The sequence below is a fragment of the Perca flavescens genome, chromosome 21 (genome assembly GCF_004354835.1).
Source record: "Perca flavescens isolate YP-PL-M2 chromosome 21, PFLA_1.0, whole genome shotgun sequence".
Classification (NCBI taxonomy): Eukaryota; Metazoa; Chordata; class Actinopteri; order Perciformes; family Percidae; genus Perca; species Perca flavescens.
Window position 1 is genome coordinate 387,425 of NC_041351.1, and position 13,644 is coordinate 401,068.

At 40.9% G+C, this 13,644-nt stretch overlaps 1 protein-coding gene across 2 annotated transcripts in view; it reads right to left on the bottom strand.

Annotated features, from left to right (window-relative positions):
• Positions 1–98: 98 nt before the first annotated feature.
• The window catches only part of dpysl4 (dihydropyrimidinase like 4), a 16,848-nt gene continuing 3,302 nt past the window's right edge, over positions 99–13,644 (bottom strand). Inside the window, exons 2-15 of one of the 2 annotated variants that reach the window (XM_028567886.1) lie at positions 12,248–12,336; positions 10,661–10,845; positions 8,936–9,100; positions 8,122–8,183; positions 7,438–7,518; positions 7,266–7,328; positions 6,986–7,106; positions 6,628–6,784; positions 6,032–6,173; positions 4,960–5,044; positions 4,678–4,763; positions 4,402–4,581; positions 3,470–3,635; positions 99–3,335 (exon numbers count right to left, since the gene is read on the bottom strand). In XM_028567886.1, the coding sequence (XP_028423687.1) occupies positions 3,244–3,335; positions 3,470–3,635; positions 4,402–4,581; positions 4,678–4,763; positions 4,960–5,044; positions 6,032–6,173; positions 6,628–6,784; positions 6,986–7,106; positions 7,266–7,328; positions 7,438–7,518; positions 8,122–8,183; positions 8,936–9,100; positions 10,661–10,845; positions 12,248–12,336 (1,674 nt within the window). In that variant the 3' untranslated portion in view covers positions 99–3,243. Of the gene's footprint in view, positions 3,336–3,469; positions 3,636–4,401; positions 4,582–4,677; positions 4,764–4,959; positions 5,045–6,031; positions 6,174–6,627; positions 6,785–6,985; positions 7,107–7,265; positions 7,335–7,437; positions 7,519–8,121; positions 8,184–8,935; positions 9,101–10,660; positions 10,846–12,247; positions 12,337–13,644 lie in introns of both variants that reach the window. The other variant, XM_028567885.1, reaches the window with a different exon arrangement.

A 13,644-nucleotide genomic window follows, 5' to 3' on the forward strand; every position in this document is an offset into this window, starting at 1 on the left:
ATGTTGGACCCTGTGTGAGGAAAGAGACACTTCAGTCTGCAGACACAACAGTTAACCCTTTACACAGGGACAGGAAGACATCATGTCTCCATGCTGGACCCTCTGTGAGGACAGAGACACTTCAGTCTGCAGACACAACAGTTAACCCTTTACACAGGGACAGGAAGACATCCTGTCTCCATGTTGGACCCTGTGTGAGGAAAGAGACACTTCAGTCTGCAGACACAACAGTTAACCCTTTACACAGGGACAGGAAGACTACAGGAAGAGTTGGTGAACCAGCCAGAATACAAAACTGTAAAAATACAAAATGAAATGGTATCAAATGAAGTCTTTACATCAAAAACATTGTTACAAATCCCTTCAGAGGTCAGACAGCTGAAAGGGGCGGTGCCTGTGACATCATAGCTGAAAGGGGCAGGGTCACTCTGCTGCCGTCCTGTAGGGGGCGTGGCTTTGAAGGGATTGCTACTTTCAGGCTACAACTGGATTTATTAGCACCATTTATATCAGATGATGTTCACAAAAAGTCTAAAAGTCTGAAAGTTTGATTTTGTATTCAGAGAAAAACTGTTGACTGTATTGATTACTTTATTAATAACTAAAGTTAACTTTATCAGTGAATTAGAAAGTAAAAGACTAACCAGACTAAACCACCGAACACATCAGACTAAATTTATAACAGAACAATACAGATTCAGATTATTAAAATGGTCCGACAGTGGATTCAGACTAACAGATATAAGAGTAATATGGATCTGGAATGATTCTGTTATAAAATACCTTTACAATTAGATAGAAACATGAAATATTACAGACCTAGAGTTAATATCCACCTTAAAGGAACGACTACTGTGACTTTAATTTACAACGAGCAGAATGGGTTTATGGTTTATTTGAAGAGACCAGCTGTCAATGGAAACATCCAGCAGAGGAACCCAGTAAACCCAGTTAGAAAGGGTTCTGGTAGTGTTTCAGGTCCGTCATGTTGTCTCCGTATGTTGACGATGAAGTGATGTCTGTTAATGAAGGAACCAGGAAGTATTTTCTGGGTCAAACTACTACAATTGTTACTACTAATCCTACCACTACTATTAGTGTCTTTTTCAGAGGGACAAAGACACAGAGAACAGGAAGTGATGTGTTTCAGGACAGATGAGATGGCTTTATGTTATGTATTTAAGATAATCTACATAATCTACACCGCTACATTCTAGTTTTTAGTGTTTTGACACAAAAGTGATTTCCGTTTTATCCCCAGCAGCAGAACTAATCTGCATCCATATTAACATGTCTGACATCACAGCTCACATGACATTTCACTCACACTTGGCATGTGCCGAAAATGTTTCCCCACTTCACATTTTATGCTTTTTTTAAACGTTTTCGTCACTTTTTTCGAAGTTCGTCGCTTTCCGAAGTTTTTGTTTGTTTTTTGCTTAGGTTTTGTCGTTTGTTTACAATGTATATTGCCTTTTTTTGAAGTTTTTGTAGCTGGGCATGTTTAAGGGGGCTGGACAATCACAGATCACATGACCATTAACCATAACCCTAACCCCCTAAACCTAACCCCCTAACCCTAACCCAAGGGGCTGGGAAACACCGCAGGAGTTTGAACGCCAGGCGTAAAAGCAGCAGAAGACATTTTCTTTAAAACTAAAATGTTGCAGCGTAGATGTAGCCTCAGCGTACTTCAAATGATGCTGGGAACCATACCAATAACATTCAGTACTCGTTAAAGAACCATTGTTGAAGAATTTCATACTAGTTGTCGGCTTGTAACTGTTCTAACATTCAGTCCTACTTCATTAAAATGACAGAATGTAAAATAGCATTCGAAGCTTCCGGGTCTGAGAAGTGAAGCCGATCTCCTTAAAGCTGCATTCTCTCTAACGTCCAGCAGGGGCAGACTCACTGGCTCCAAACAGATGTCTGTTTCTATAGAATCTATGGGAAAAAATCAACCTACTTCTCATTTAATTCATTACCTCAGTAAACAAAATGATTTTATGGGTTAGTACTTTTAGGATTGTAGTATTTTTAGGGTTGTAGTACCGTTGTTTAGTAGGGCAGGGTACGCAGGGTTTAGCACAAGCTGAAGTATATTGTTTTAGAGTTTAGTACTAGTTGGATAGTTGATGTCTAGTTGGATAGCTGATGTTGGGTTTGATCCTAGTAAAAGGGTTAGGGTACTACTGTAATAATGCGTAGTATGAGTTGGAAGATTGGTAAAGGGTTTGGTGGTATCTCTAAGTAAAGGTGTACGTCAGTGATTTGTAGGGCTGGGTAAAAATAATTGATTCTCCAATTAAAATTGTCTTTGCCTCTATTTGAGTGATCTGACAGATTAATAACATCCTGAAATCAATCTTTTAGGGTCCTTTCACTCCTGAAAGTCTGCACCAAGGTCCGAAACCAAAGTTCATGTTTTGATACATTACGTTAATTTTGGTTTGCTTTCACATTGCAGTTTTTTGAGCAAAATAACAAACATTACAACTTCCTGTCATCATCATTTCTGTAGGTTGCGTCTTCCTGTACTCGACACTGATTGGTTCGTAAATGGATGTGTTGTCGTGTTGTCAGTTCGAGAGTAGCTTTGACTCTTTGGCGTTGACAAGAATGAATGAACAGATGCATATCGTTACAACTATACTGTTATTATGGCATTACTACCTGCAGCAACACTATTTGCTGATTGATGCCAAATTTAGCACAGAGCCTCAGTGTCACGGCACACAAGAATCATCATATTCAAGTTGATAGCATTTACTTTGGAAGAGATGTACTAAAGTTCATGTTGTTTGATTGCTAGCTACAAACATTTTTTCGTTAGTAATTTGCGTATTTTTTAAACTGAACCAAATTATTTTGCTAACTTTATGTCAACCAAAGGAGGTCACTGTGAAAGGGCCCTAAATGTCTGCCTTCTCAATTCCTTTCTTCTGTTAGTTCTGGTCAATAAAAAGTCATTTAAACTCACTGAGTAGGGTCATTTCTAAATGTAAACATTAACCTGGTGCATTATAAAAAATATCTGAGGCTTGCTTCTGGCTTGTACAATTTACAGCAGAAGTTCTCTGAGAATCTCTTTTATATCCAAGATAAACTGGCTATCAATAACCTCATTGATATCCAATCAGAAATGTAATCGAACTGAATCAGAAAATCATTTGGCGATACCCAGCCCTAGTATTTTGTTGGACAAACTCAAAGTAAACTCAAAGTGGGATTGTTGTAGTTTTAGGATAAGGATGTGATGTTGGATCGGCCACCAGGCGGAGCCACGATCCTCTGAGCCGAGCGGCGAGGGATGTGGTCGTCAATCTGAGTTCCTGGACAGAAGAAGAAGTTTGAATTAGTGATGTTTTACTCTCATCTGCTTCTTCCTCATATCTCACTACAAACTGTTTACCCAGAATGCATTTCAGAGTCAATCACTGATTAATTGATTAGATGCGAACGCTACCTGCCAGGGTGAATCCTGATTGGTGGAGGTTTCGGAGGTTCATCTGGGTTTTCGGACAGGGCGGCCCCCTGGTGGTCGGAGTGGGCGGGACTGATTTAGTCATACTGATGACATCATGGACCGGACCATCGTAGCTTCCTCGGGGGACGCCGCGAGCCTCAGCCATCTGAGACGAGGAGACAAAACGTCTGAGAATAAAAACTGATTCCTTATGGAAGTTAACCAGACCAGTTAGTTGGTGTCTGTTCATCTCCACCTGTAAACAACGTATTAATGTGTCAGTTAATTCACTGGTTACCATGGTGCCAGCTCTTACCCTTTGTAGTACCCTTTGTAGTACCTGATGGTGGATAACCAGTTGGCCAGGGCAAAGATTATCTCTATCCAAAAATAACTCACACGCAGCATCATACAGCATCAGCAACATTAGTTTTGTTAGGGCGTAGGGAAACGTTAGCTGGAGAGTATTTGTTCCTGAGACAGAAACAGGTCCGGAACAAATGATGTGTCCAATTTTAGTGTCAGAATGTTCTGGAGATATGTGGCTTGTTGAAGAATGGCTCCAAAATTTACTTTGGTGACTACGGGGCGAAAAAAACACTCATAATCTGTGTTCACGTTCACCTTTCCCGTTAGAATGAATACACTCAAAAGCTGCCGCTAGTGTCTTAAAGAGGCACACAGAGAGGAAGTTACTCTGAGCTGGGACCTCTAAACCGTCTCTAGTCAGGGGGGTTGACCAGTCGGTTGGTTGCCTTGCTGCCAAACAATTTTGGTCAGATGGGTTAAGTTGGTGACTATCTTCTCTCAGGCAGCCACCTTAACCAGTAGGTCAGGCAGTTAACTTGTAAACGAGTTGGTTAGGTGGTTAACTATCTCACTGGTTAACCAGCAGGTCAGGTGGTTAACTTGTTAACCAGTTGTTGAGTTACCTTGCTGCGAGCTCTGATCCTCTTGTAGACTGCGTCTGGGAAAGCCTTCCTAGGGATGAAGCGTCCTGAACCTTCGTTCACGTTGAGTTTTCCGTCCTCCAGAACGACTCGACCGCCGCTGATCACCACCGACGCCACGCCTCGAAACTCCAAACCCTCCAGGATGTTCACCTCCACAGACTGCACACAGACAGGCAGCATGGGGGGGGGAGGGTCAGCTTATGATGACTGATGATGAAGATTCATTATTGATGATGAAGATGAATGTGTGGTTACCAGGTTGTGAGTCTTTGCAGAAACAGTTTGTGTCTCCTTCGGATTCCAGATGACGATGTCAGCGTCTGATCCGACAGCGATCCTTCCTGAACACAGATACAGTCAGCTGTTTGACACATATATCTGACATGTTTCTAACATCTTAACATGAAAATGGCTTTGAATTTCCTGAGGTGGATGTTCAAACAGTACTGGCAAGTAAAACACTTTTCTACTCATGTGTCTAATAAATGATGTGTCTCTATCTTCTCCACAGTGCAACTCCCCTGACTGATGCGATACCTTTGCGTGGGTAAATGTTGAAGAGTTTGGCAGCGTTGGTGCTCGTTACGGCAACAAACTCGTTCTCGTCCATCTTCCCCGTACACTACAGAGACAGAATGAGAAAACATGAAGATGTAGAAGAGGCTGCTCTGTCTCGCTGGCAGCATCGTTACATGTGAAGAGCATCATGTTCTCCTAATACTTTTAGTTTAGAATTTACATACAATTATTCAGCCCAACATAACATCTTCTATCCTTAGAGCCTCAATTCAGAGAGAGAAAAAGTCAAACAAAACCCCTTTAACAGGAGAAAACGGTTGTTTTATGTAGCAAGTCTGCATTTTAATGCTTGTCCTCCACAGTTTCCTTGGTTTGAGGGTTCAGTTGACGTGCAGAAAAACTTTTATTTTTTTAAAGGGAGGAATAAACTAGCCATTTTGTACAGCTACACAAAACCCTCAGTCTGTTTCACATACAAAGATACTGAACAACATTGCTTATTTGTGACAATCACGTAGCGACAGTAATCATAATAAGCATGGAACCATGTTTCACTTCTCAAACACACAAGAACTTTCCTCCTCCGGCTCCGTTTGTCAACAACACACTCACTTCTGTTGTAGCTTTTGGTCTATGTTGTGGCTTTTGTGTTTGTGTTGAACCGTCTCGGCCACCGTAGAAATGTGTTTGTGTGTGGTCTAAAATGTTAACGTACATCACCTTTTTGGTAATTGAATGAACTAGAGAACTAGACTAGCCCACCAGAATCAGCCGGACACCACCAGTCCATGCACTTCCCTTCAACACATGTACATACCAGCAGGGTTCAACATTAGCACCACCTACCAGCCAAATACTCACTGGTACAAAGGGTGCTAAAATAAGCTACAGCCACTTTGAGGAGTTTTTATTCCCCAGAAGGACTTAAATGTGCTCTGTCTGTATGGTAGAATGGAGGTGGGCCATAGTAGGTTGTGACTGGCCAGTTCAGATGAGAGATACAAAAGTTGTCCAATCATATCGTCTCTCTTCTCTCTATGGGCCGATCAAAAATCTCCCGATGACCGATCCATGCCTGAGCGTATCTTACCACAGCTCTGTCCCACACCACAGACATTCTCTCCCCGATCCCGTTGGTTCCCTCTGGAATCAGAGTGAAGTCGTCTTTACCGACAGCTTTCTGGGCTGTGGAGAAGCTTGCATGAGCGCTGGATGTCACCTGGAGGTCTCCACTGGAGAAAAACACACAACAAGTGCTTGTCAGGTTCACCAGGAGTACTAACCATGCTAACAGAGAAGTAGAATCATACTAACCATGCTAACAGAGCGGTAGAATCATACTAACCATGCTAACAGAGAGGTAGAATCATACTAACCATGCTAACAGAGAGGTAGAATCATACTAACCATGCTAACAGAGAAGTAGAATCATACTAACCATGCTAACAGAGAAGTAGAATCATACTAACCATGCTAACAGAGCGGTAGAATCATACTAACCATGCTAACAGAGAGGTAGAATCATACTAACCATGCTAACAGAGCGGTAGAATCATACTAACCATGCTAACAGAGAGGTAGAATCATACTAACCATGCTAACAGAGAGGTAGAATCATACTAACCATGCTAACAGAGAGGTAGAATCATACTAACCATGCTAACAGAGAGGTAGAAGCATACTAACCATGCTAACAGAGAGGTCAGGTACTGTGGAGTTGAAGGATCCGGGTTCAGGGGCGGGCTCATGACAAAGGCAGCCGCTGTGGCCCAGTCTTTGGACCAATAGTGGGAGCCATCAGTGGCCAGGCCTGCAGTGATTGGCTCCCCGTACACCAGCATACCTGAGGCCAGAAACAGGAGGAGGTTTAACCTAAAATCTGATTATTGTAACCTTAACCCTAACCCTGTGTTATTATTGGGTTATTGCTGATCATCTCTTCAACTGTTGATATTCGATCTAATCGCCAATCGGCACACGCCTAATCTGAACCTAATCTGGATTAAAGGGTGAGAAGAAGAACACATCAAGACAATGATGTCACCTTTCTTCCTGGCTTTGGCGATGACATCAGCAGCAGATTTGCTCATCACCTTGGTAACATACAGCGGACAGTTGGCCTGTTTGGCGATGGTGATGGCCCGATACACAGCCTCCGTCTCCACCTGAGACACAAGATGACCCACATGCACACGCACACACACACACACACACACACACGAGCAAACAAGAGAAAGTATTGATACAGGTTTCAGGTTCTGTTGATCCAGACTGTATTCAGGAGTGTTTCAGGAGTGTTTCACGTGTGTTTCCGGTGTGTGTACCTCCTCAGGGTGTGATAAAACGTGTCCTTCAGGTCCGGTGATGCCGAGAGAGAGAAGCTTCTTCTGTTCCTGAAACACAGACCAGTTTATATTCACTTTAATAAAATAGAAAACCTACAGCTGATGTTTGTCTTCTGTGTCCATTTATTTCTCTTCTCCTCAGGTGTATTACCTCATCAATGATGTCACCGTTCTCAGCGTGGACTTGAGCGATCGCTCCGAGATCCCGGAGGACCCCAAACGCCTCGTAGAGCTGACACCACCAAAACAGGAAGCAGATTCAGTTACACAAAGAGAAAACATTGACATGTGACGTAGACTTGCTGTACTCCAGAGACTTCGGACACAGTAAGCACAGTACAAGTTAAGATATCAATGGAAGGAAAGCCTGATTGGTTTACCTGTCTCTAGGGGCGGGTCTTACACAAAACACACACACACACTAAACTTTGATTGACACATTTTGGGCAAATCATTCAGAAGTCAGTAGACATGATACCATGAGCCCTCACGATATTCCAGACAGACAAAGTGTCTCTGTAAATGTCTGTATCCCTTCAATAAGTCCAAATATCTGCAAAAATTAACTCACGAATATTCTCTGAGACTTTCGGAACGTTTCTGTCTTTCTGATTGTGGGTTACCATGCTTTAAACCAGTATTTTATTTTTCCTTCTGCCTGTCGTAATGGAAATGGTTGGTGTCAAAATAGGATGAGACAAGGACGACATATATGTAAATACTGTCCATAAAATGAAGTATTTATTTACAGAATTTGTGGGAAAAATGTGTCAGGAATACAGTAAGCCTACGTTACTAACCCTAAACTCAACAAAAACATTAAACTGTAGTTCACCTGCGAGTCGGAGCTCTGGTATTTGTCTTTGTAGGACATGAAGAACAGGAACGAGTTCACACCTGAAACACAACGACAGGTAATGTGAAGATCAGAAAGAACAGAGACACGTTTAGCTTCCATAGCTCTCTCAGATTAACGTTATAGCGAAGCTTCAGTTCAGTCACTTTGTTCTCCTAGATGGGAAACTTGATCTGCAGTCAGATGAACGATAAACCAAAACACAAAAACATGTTTCCTGTGCATACAAAATACGGAACACAGTTTTACACAATACTACAGAAGATATCTGTATTAAAAATCTGAATTACATGTACACGTTCCTCTGTTTTACAGTTATATTTGGGGTTCATTCAGCGTTCCTCTGTTTTAGAGTTAAGTTTGGGGTTCTGTCTGTGAGCGTTCCTCTGTTTTAGAGTTATGTTTCGGGTTCTGTCAGCGTTCCTCTGTTTTGGAGTTATGTTTGGGGTTCTGTCTGTCAGCGTTTCTCTGTTTTAGAGTTATGTTTGGGGTTCTGTCAGCGTTCCTCTGTTTTGGAGTTATGTTTGGGGTTCTGTCTGTCAGCGTTTCTCTGTTTTAGAGTTATGTTTGGGGTTCTGTCAGCGTTCCTCTGTTTTAGAGTTATGTTTGGGGTTCTGTCTGTCAGCGTTCCTCTGTTTTAGAGTTATGTTTGTGGTTCTGTCAGCGTTCCTCTGTTTTAGAGTTATATTTGGAGGTCTGTCAGCATTCCTCTGTTTTAGGGTTATGTTTGGGGTTCTGTCAGCATTCCTCTGTTTTAGGGTTATGTTTGGGGTTCTGTCAGCGTTCCTCTCACCGTGATCTCTGACGAGTGTCTCCAGCTCCTCGTTGAGTCCTTCATGCCAGCGAGTGATGTCCAGATGGAACGAGAAGTCGCAGCACGCCGTCTGCTCCGCCGTCTCCTTCCACTGATCCAGCGCTGCCAGGAGACTTGTCCCTGGCTCCACCAGCACGTGCTCCACTGGCAACACAACATCACCGGCAACACAATGTCAACACAACATCACCGGCAACACCTCATCACCGGCAACACAATGGCAACACAACATCACCGGCAACACAATGGCAACACAACATCACCGGCAAAACAATGTCAACACAACGTCATCAGCAAAACGATGTCAACACAACGTTACTGGCAACACAATGTCAACACAACGTCACTGGCAACACAATGTCAACACAACATCACTGGCAACACAATGGCAACACAACATCACCGGCAACACAATGTCAACACAACATCACCAGCAAAACAATGTCAACACAACGTTACTGGCAACACAATGTCAACACAACGTTACTGGCAACACAATGTCAACACAACGTCACTGGCAACACAATGTCAACACAACGTCACCAGTATAACAGTGTCAACACAACGTCACCGGCAACACGATGTCAACACAATGTCACTGGCAACACAATGTCAACACAACGTCACCAGCAAAACAATGTCAACACAACGTCACTGGCAACACAATATTACCACAACGTCACCGGCAACACAATGTCAACACAAAAAAGCCAAAAAAAATGTTAAAATAACCTGTCAAAACAATTGAAAAAAAATGTCAAAAGTTACTAAACTAAATATTTTAGTACGAACCACATAGTACACTATGGGCCTTTCCCATTTCCTAAATTTGTACCTCCTCGACTCCTCGATCCTCAATACTCCGGCTTGTGACCCGGAAATCGTTCTCAGCGTGCCATGTTGAAGGACGTCCCAATTCCTAAAATGCACATCGAGGAGTGAGGATCGAGCATCGAGGAGGCTCCTCCAAGGAGTTAAAATCCGGCAATATAAATTAAATGATAACTAACTGATGGTGTTGGTGCCCCCGCCCACTAAGACAGAATAGATAATGTTATATTAACTATATACAGTGGTGTGCATAAGTTTACACACCCATGCTTGTGTTGACTAAAAAGAGGAATAAAAAAATCATCTTTTGGAAGTTGATCTTAATGCCTTAATTAAAAAAACGAGGAAAAATCCAATCTTTAAGTACACCAATTTTGTTTGTGAATGTATAATGTATCATAAATAAATACATATTCTTCCTTAAAATACAGAGGGCAGAAGTCAGTCCACCCCTATGTTATACTCCCATAGAGTCAAGCATATTTTTATTTTTAAAGGCCAGTTATTTCAGGGGGGGCTATTTTAATTCCAAAGGCAAAGGGAACTTTATCAGGATGCATAGTATCCTGGATCCATGAAATACCCGGCCTTTATAATAACCATCTGCTGCCTCTATGGTAATTTAACATAGGGGTGGAGTGACTTATGCCCTCTGTATTTTAAGAAGAACATTTATTTATTTACGATACATTATTCATTCACAAAGAAAATTGGTGTCCTTATAGGTTGGATTTTTCCTCATTTTTTTAATTAAGGCATTAAGATCAACTTCCAAAAGATGATTTTTTTTATTCTTCTTTTTAGTCAAATTAAGCATGGGTGTGTAAACTTATGCACACCACTGTAAACTATATAAAGTAAATTATAACTAACTGATGGTGGTGGTGCCCCCGCCCAGGGCCGCCCTGCTCCCCATGAAGAAGCCCCCAGGGGGGGTCAGGCCTCTCTGGGGAGCCAGCAGGTTGGTGTTGGCGTCCACTCCTCCGGGGATCACCAGCTGACCGTACGCATCCAGCGTCCGCACGCCGGCCGGCACCATCAGATTCTCCCCCACCTGTCTGGGACAGGAAGTCACATGATGTCACAGACAGGAAGTCACATGATGTCACAGACAGGAAGTCACATGATGTCACAGACAGGAAGTCACATGATGTCACAGACAGGAAGTCACATAATGTCACAGACAGGAACAACCACACACCTGGAGGCTGCTCTGAACCAGAATTATTACAGTAAATGAGAATATTGTTAGTAAAATGCTTTGGTAGGATTATATATTATATACATTATTATATATATTTCCACACACAGACTGAAAATATCCACCAGGACATATAATACCCCTCCCTTTGACAAGTTTATTGTTAAATATCTTGAAAACCAAATAAGATATCAACCAGTTCTACACAACTTGTGATCAGCTTCATTCAGTGATGATCTACAGAAACGTTGCTAACAATCGGACCGGAGATGTCAGAACCGTCCATCATGGCTTGTTAGTAGAGGACATTTAGCTGCATGTGTGTGTCAAATTTCTGGCCAATCAGACGTACGCTGTGAGGGGCGTGGCCTCCAAACAGATCTACGCTGTGAGGGGCGTGGCCTCCAATCAGATCTACGCTTTGAAGGGCGTGGCCTTTAAAACATCACGTTGTTAAGCCTAGCGCCCTATATTTAGTGAGTGTGGTCAACTCAAATCATGGGCGCCATATTGGATACCAACGTTAGATGACTCTACAGTGTAACCCTATGGAGAGAATATGCTATCTTGAAATAAATCGCTTATTTTCACCATAAACAGGCATATACATGTTATTATCAACGTTTGTCAATATAGTCTAGTAGCCAATAAGCTAAAATGATGCCTGAAAGTAATCAGAATTTGCCTAAATAAATCAAAATATGTAATAAAATTAGCTCTTTCAAATCTGGAAATGCCAGAAATGAAATCAGCATCCTCTAAAACCTATAAAACCACTCACATATTGTAGAAATTGGCCATACAGTGCAAAATATGTGGTCAAAATGGACGATTAAGCTAATAATGCTAATTATGCTAATTATGCAAATTTCTTAACATATGCAAATTAGCATCCAGCAGTTTTATTATATTGGGGACCCATACTTCACATTTCTGCAATAAAACTTTGGTGTACTCAACATTTCCAGTTTCACCTAGTTGGCTACTAGACTAATATGTAAAAGGCCCTTACGGAAATATTCCAGTGTATATTTACCTTCTATATCGTAAATGGGCCTCTAAAAAATGCCCATGTAGTGAGTGACCACATCTACCACGTCTACCACAACTGTTTATCTTTCTAATGTCTGCTAGCATACAGGCTAACTATAGCTAGTTAGCATACAGGCTAACTATAGCTAGCTTTGTGTGTAACGTAACAAAAACCCACCCATCTCAGAGGAGCGAAGCTCAATATTTCATTCAATAAATATGTTTACTTGATGGAGCCGTCCTCCACGTAGATGTCAGCGTAGAACGACTGGTCGTCATTGACGATCTTTCCTCCTTTGATGATCAGACGGTCGCCCTGGAAACAGACACACAGAGAGGATGCTGGGTAAATTAAACAGGAGGTCGTTTGCATTAGGGCTGAAATGATTCCTTGTGTAACTTGAATAATTTGATTACTAAAAATCCTTGATGCCAAATGATTTGCTGTGAAGCTTCGTTAAATCAATGTTACCAACGTCATATTGCTCATGGTGTTTCCGCAGGGAGGATTATTACTGTCGCACACAAGAAATGAAGAGTTTTGTTGGGGGATACCCCGGTTACAATAATGTTCAAACAAGCGTTTTCAGACAGATGGCGATCTAACCACACCGACTGTTAACTTATTTGAATGACTAGATTTACAACCTCTTTAAATGTACTTTAAAATGTTGTAAATGCTTGTTAAATGTAATGTAATGAAATGTAATATAATGTAATTAAATGTTATGTAATGTAATATAATGTTATGCTATTTAATGTCATTTAATATAATGTAATGTAATGTTATGTAATGTAATGTTATTTAATGTAATATAATGTTATGTTATGTTATTTAATGTAATATAATGTAATGTTATGTTATTTAATGTAATATAATGTAATGTAATGTTATGTAATGTTATTTAATGTAATATAATGTAATGTTATGTAATATAATGTAATGTAATGAAATGTTATTTAATGTAATATAATGTAATGTTATGTAATATAATGTAATGTAATGAAATGTTATTTAATGTAATGAATTGTAATGTAATGTAAACCACCCAAATTATTTCTACCTAAGCTGAAGGCTCTAACGGGTTTGAGAAGGTTTTCTGTAAATCTCTTTGTGAATGAAAACATGCAGCTGATAAAGACACATGGGGGGGGGGTAATAGAAAGAGGTTTGGAGAGCGTGCACGCGCCCCCCGGTGACGAGAAGCAGAACGCGTATATGGAGTTAGAATCATGCCAAAACCTCACACTCACACACACACACAAAACGTGTTTTACTCACGCCCAACGATTCACAAACAAACTCAGTGTGGTTTGCAAATACAAAACATCATTCACAAACTAATGCATTTTGTTCTGCAAATAAGAAACCTACCTATCAAACAAATACAGTATGTTTTACACATACAAAAACGTATTTCTTCAATGACAAAAAGTATCCTGCAAGTACAAACTAAAATCTTTCAAGTACAAAAAAAAATCTTTCAAGTACAAAAAAAAATCCTTCAAGTACAAAAAAAAATCCTTCAAGTACAAAACAGATTCTACAAGTACGGAAAAAAAAAATCCTTCAAGTACAAAAAAAAATCTTTCAAGTACAAAAAAAAAAATCCTTCAAGTACAA